Here is a 6,246-nt window from a genome sequence, read left to right on the forward strand (position 1 = left end):
ATTAATATGAAATAACACATGCCATACCAAGTTGATTACTCCTTCCCTACTGATGTAAAACCATCCCAGTGCTGTGTCCACCAGGTGAGATACCACCAGGACTTTGAAAGGACAAAGGGCAGCTTCACTCCCACTACCTCTGACCCTGTCATGGACCGCGTGAAGAAGAACACCCAGGAGTTCAGCGACATCAACTACCGTGGCATCCAGAGACGCGTGGTCGAGATGGAGAAGAGACGTGTCGTGGAGCACGAACAGGAGACTGTCACTGGTACCCAGTAACACACACACACACACACACACACACAGTAGTGCCGTGAATCAATCTGAAACAGTGCTACAGCCAGTGGTGGAAAGTACAAATACTACTTAAGTTGTTTTTGGGGGTATCTGTTTTTGACAACTTTATTTTATTTAGGTATGTAGTGGAATAGAATTGTGTACTTTTTACTCCATACATTTTCCTGACACCCAAAAGTAGTCATTACATTTTGAATGCTGAGCAGGACAGGAAAACTGTCCAATTCACACACTTATCAAGAGAACATCCCCGGTCAACAATAATTTATACTTTTACTTTTGTGCATAAGTATATTTGAGCAAGTACATTTACTTTTGATATTTAAGTATATTTAAAAACAAATACTTGTTGACTTTTACTATGAACGTGTCTTTACTTTTACTTAAGTGTGCCAATTGGGTACTTTTTCCAACGCTGGCTACAGCGCGCTTGACATTTAAGGTAAATCCCAACTGAATTTTACCTAAAATCAATGCGCTAACTTTGCCTTTAAAAACCACATTATCTACAAGCGCGGTCGGATTGAATCCAGGCCTAGATATACGATGTACTTTTTAACGCAGAATGGGTCAGAATACGTACATGGACAATGAAGAAAATTGCAGGTATTGGAAACCCCAGCAGACCATTAGCCTCTCTGTCTGTTCACCCTCAGATCTACGCGTGTGGCGCACCAATCCCGGCTCTGTGTTTGACTATGACCCTGCTGAGGACAACATTCAGTCCAGGAGTCTGCACATGATGTCAGGTGAGAGATGCCTGGGCATGACATGATTTACATTACAGGAAATCATATAAATGAAAGAATTCTGAATTAGTTATACAGGTAACAGCCAAAATAATGGAAACACCAGCAACATGTCTCAATAGGTTGTTGGGCCACCACGAGCAGCCAGAACGGCTTCAATGCGCCTTGGCATAGATTCTACAACTGTGTTGAACTCCTGTCACGAGGAATGCGTAACAATTCCATAATTTGGTGTTTTGTTGATGGGAAACGCTATCTCAACCTGCCACTCCAGAATCTCCCATAAGTGTTCAATTGGGTTGAGGTCTTGTGACTGAGATGGCCATGGCATATGGTTTACATCGTTTTCATGCTCATCAAACCATTCAGTGACCATGTGTGCCCTGTGGATGGGGACATTGTCATCCACTCCCATCAGGATAGAAATGATTAATCATAGGTTAAAGGTGATCACTCAGAATGGCTGTGTATTTACTGCCGCTTACCTTGCCCTCTCTGTTTATTCCACGTGTAACTTTTTGTTGTTGTATGTTTCGAACTGCTGTGCTTAATCTTGGCCAGGTCTCAGCTGTAAATGAGAACTTCAACTAGCCTACCTGGCCAAATAAAGGGGAAATAAAAATAAGTGGTTGAGTGGACATGAACCATGCCAGGAAATGCACCCCACACCATAACAGAGCAGCCAGAACCAAATCTAATCAACTTGTATTTGTCACGTGCCGAATACAACGGGTGGAGACTTTCCCGTGAAATGCTTGTTCACGAGCCCTTCCCAACGATGCAGATAATACCAAATAATAATACAAATATTAAAACGAGGAATAAAATACCCAAGAATGGAGCTATATACAGGGAGTACCAGATCAATATGGAGCTATATACAAGGAGTACCAGTACCAGATCAATGTGGAGCAATATACAAGGAGTACCAGATCAATGTGGAGCTATATACGGGGAGTACCAGATCAATGTGGAGCTATATACGGGGAGTACCAGATCAATGTGGAGCTATATACGGGGAGTACCAGATCCAGATCAATGTGGAGCTATATACAAGGAGTACCAGTACCAGATCAATATGGAACTATATACAGGGAGTACCAGTACCAGATCAATGTGGAGCTATATACAAGGAGTACCAGATCAATGTGGAGCTATATACGGGGAGTACCAGTACCAGATCAATGTGGAGCTATATAAAAGGAGTACCAGTACCAGATCAATGTGGAGCTATATACAAGGAGTACCAGATCAATGTGGAGCTATATACAAGGAGTACCAGATCAATGTGGAGCTATATACAGGGAGTACCAGTACCAGATCAATGTGTAGCTATAAACAAGGAGTACCAGTACCAGATCAATGTGGAGCTATATACAAGGAGTACCAGTACCAGATAAATGTGGAGCTATATACAGGGAGTACCAGATCAATTTGGAGCTATATACGGGGACTACCAGTACCAGATCAATGTGGAGCTATATACGGGGAGTACCAGATCAATTTGGAGCTATAGACGGGGAGTACCAGTACCAGATCAATGTGGAGCTATATACGGGGAGTACCAGTACCAGATCAATGTGGGGCTATATACGGGGAGTACCAGTACCAGATCAATGTGGGGCTATATACAAGGAGTACCAGTACCAGATCAATGTGGGGCTATATACAAGGAGTACCAGATCAATGTGACCTGTCCATGTGGGCATGCGCTCCTTTCTTTCTGCTGTCGTCCACATTCAGCTCCTTGGTCTGACTGACATTGAGGGAGAGGTTGTTGTCCCAGCACCACACTGCTGAGTCTCTGACCTCCTCTCTGTAGGCGGTCTCATCACCATCGCTGATCAGGCCTACCACCTTCTTGTCGTCAGCAAACTTGATGATGGTGTTGGAGTCATGCTTTGCCACGCAGTCGTGAGTGAACAGGGAGTACAGGAGGGAACTCAGCACACCCCTGAGGGGCCCCAGTGTTGAGGGCCAGCTTGGCAGAGGTGTTGTTGCCTACCCTCAATGCCTGGGGCCGGCTCGTCAGGAAGTACAGGATACAGTTGCAGAGGGAGGAGTTCAGTCCCTGGGTCCCCAGGTTTGTGATGAGCTTGGAGGGGACTGGCACGCTGCCGGCCAATTACGTGGCGGGGACTACGGAACTCTCATTTACTCACGCGTTTCCATTATGTTGGCAGTTACCTGTAGCTTAAAATACAAAATACAAAAATTATTCAACCCATGACATTCCTTATCTGACAGTCCAAGCCCAGCGACGCAGCAAGGAGCACTCCCGCTCCACCAGTGCTATGAGTGGTGTTGGCGATGAGAAGTCTGAGGTGTCTGAGGACCCAGGACACCACATGTCGCTGTACAGCAACGGCTTCACTCTCCCCTCTATGGGTAGGTCTACTGTAGTAGGTCCTCCTCTGCTCACTCACAACCAAGTTTAGATATCACACCACCAAACCACTTTGGACCACTTGAAGTTTAAGTGTCCACATGGATTTAAGACACATATACATATATATATATATTCAAACCTCATCAATACTTTGTATAGTCAGTACCATGTGCCCACTCCTCTTTGGTAGAAGTATCCATAACTAACCCTCATCCTAACTTTGACGGCTGACTTGACTAATGTCTTTCCTATCTCCTGCAGGCTACACACACACCAAGACCGTGGAGCTGCAGCAGAGGTCTTCCTCTGTAGCCACCCAGCAGACCACAGTGTCCTCTGTCCCCTCCCACCCCTCCACCACCGGGGTGAGTACTGTACCCATGTACCATGCTCACAGGAAAAAGGTCATTACCATGGCAACCAGTCCTCAGTTTGTTGACTGCTGCTGCCGACTGAGAAACAGATTTAGACATTTTATTGCGTCCACATTGGGAAGGGAGATGCCAGTAAAACAAGGAGGCCTGTGTTGGGAGTTGTTTGGCGGGATGTTGTGCACTACTTTGTTCCAAAAATGGATTTGAAAAAAAGATGTCAGTAAACCATCCTCTGCTTTCTTTATCAGCTACCATGTGACTAAAATCTATTTATTGTCCCTTTCAGAAAACAGTGCGTGCCATGTATGACTACTCCTCTGCCGACAGTGACGAGGTGTCCTTTAAGGACGGTGATGTCATCGTAAACGTGCAGGCCATCGATGAAGGTTGGATGTACGGCACCGTGCAGCGCTCAGGCAAGACTGGCATGCTGCCGGCCAATTATGTTGAGGTTATCTAAAGACAAGGCCCGCCCATCCCCCCCAATCCTTCCTCCAGAGTGTGTGAGACATCCACTGGGCTCCCTGATTGGCCCCTACCTGCGGCTGAATCTGTCACTTCATAAACCTTTTGTGTAGACTAGTGCTTAAAATTAGATTTTAGTAGCTGTGTAACTAATAGTCTACTATAGTATATTGTCTACATGAAATTGTTGACACCCGTTTCATTCTCCCCTGTGGATGACGTAGAAATAAACATACCTATATATAGACTACTGTCGAATGTTAAACCTCTTCCAAGACCTTGTTTCGCAATAACAATATGACAAAATCCCATTGTGTAAATTGCAGGCAAATGTATTTATCAGTTAAATATTCTTAAAGCTTTAAAGTTAACTTTCACACAAGAGATGGGCTACATGCAATTTAAAAGTGAACATATGGAGAGAAGTTGTATTATCACCTAAGTCTACATGGGGTTGATGAAAATAAATTACAAAGATATGCAACCTTAAACCTTACCGAGGCGTCAGCCATTGCCTCAATGACCATGGGTCTGTTCAGGATGTCACATTACAGAAAGTTCAGATAGAAATGTATTGTGTAGAACAAATGTTTGTTCGTCAGAGAATAGGGAACCGTGTCAGCTCTATTCACTGTATTTCCATCTACAACTTTCAGAGCGTTTCACAACCCAGTTTCTGAAGAGTTGTGCGTTCTGAAGTTGTAAAAGAGCAGCTTCTTCCCTCAAGAAGGCTGGCCACTAGTTGCATGTGTGTTTTGTTTCTTCTAATTACCTAGGTCTGGGGGTCAAGGAGGTCATATACCTTAAATCAGTAGCTAATAAAGCACACCACGCTCTGCACTAGTGCTGTCTTGTGTTCCTATTTCTGTATCTTGTTGCCTCCTCACTTTGATTTAGCTACATTACATACATTTCCTGCAGTTCAAAATGCAGAACCGGAGAACACGTTAGCAGTGAAACCGACATCAGTGTGCTAGCTTAGCAGTGAAACCGACATCAGTGTGCTAGCTTAGCAGTGAAACCGACATCAGTGTGCTAGCTTAGCAGTGAAACCGACATTAGTGTGCTAGCTTAGCAGTGAAACCGACATCAGTGTGCTAGCTTAGCAGTGAAACCGACATCAGTTTGCTTGCTTAGCAGTGAAACCGACATCAGTGTGCTTGCTTAGCAGTGAAACCGACATCAGTGTGCTAGCTTAGCAGTGAAACCGACATCAGTGTGCTAGCTTAGCAGTGAAACCGACATCAGTGTGCTAGCTTAGCAGTGAAACCGACATCAGTGTGCTAGCTTAGCAGTGAAACCGACATCAGTGTGCTAGCTTAGCAGTGAAACCGACATCAGTGTGCTAGCTTAGCAGTGAAACCGACATCAGTGTGCTAGCTTAGCAGTGAAACCGACATCAGTGTGCTAGCTTAGCAGTGAAACCGACATCAGTGTGCTAGCTTAGCAGTGAAACCGACATCAGTGTGCTAGCTTTGCAGTGAAACCGACATCAGTGTGCTAGCTTTGCAGTGAAACCGACATCAGTGTGCTAGCTTTGCAGTGAAACCGACATCAGTGTGCTAGCTTTGCAGTAAAGCGTCCTCCGAGTACAACTCAGGATAAACTGTCCATAACATGACAGAATGGCCCCAGGTTCGAGCCTCGTCAACACACTTTATCGCACTCTTTGACAGCGTACCATCCAGTTGCACTATAGATGAGGTTCCAATTCGCTAGCACCACTGGCAACAGGCAGCTGTATCAGATCCGGCCGTGATTGGGAGTCCCATAGGGCGGTGCACAATTGGCCCAGTGTCGACCGTCATTGTAAATATCAATATGCTTAAGTGACATGCCTAGTTAAATAAAAGCTTGCTGTGGCATGAGCTTATGGAACATTCACTTTCCATCCCCCTATACATCCAAAATAACACTTGGTGATACACCGTTATAAGTTCTCATCCTTTAATTAAGAATGCAAAATGTA

General features: G+C 44.8%; 1 protein-coding gene across 1 annotated transcript in view; it reads left to right on the forward strand.

Annotated features, from left to right (window-relative positions):
- Nucleotides 1–5,120, forward strand: part of LOC135519322 (nebulin-like) — an 86,385-nt gene extending 81,265 nt beyond the window's left edge. Inside the window, exons 137-141 of the mRNA XM_064944493.1 lie at nt 85–271; nt 957–1,049; nt 3,297–3,437; nt 3,700–3,803; nt 4,099–5,120. Of these exons, the coding sequence (XP_064800565.1) occupies nt 85–271; nt 957–1,049; nt 3,297–3,437; nt 3,700–3,803; nt 4,099–4,272 (699 nt within the window). The 3' untranslated portion in view covers nt 4,273–5,120. The remainder of the gene's footprint in view (nt 1–84; nt 272–956; nt 1,050–3,296; nt 3,438–3,699; nt 3,804–4,098) is intronic.
- Nucleotides 5,121–6,246: the final 1,126 nt, after the last annotated feature.

This window comes from Oncorhynchus masou, chromosome 29 (genome assembly GCF_036934945.1).
Source record: "Oncorhynchus masou masou isolate Uvic2021 chromosome 29, UVic_Omas_1.1, whole genome shotgun sequence".
Classification (NCBI taxonomy): Eukaryota; Metazoa; Chordata; class Actinopteri; order Salmoniformes; family Salmonidae; genus Oncorhynchus; species Oncorhynchus masou.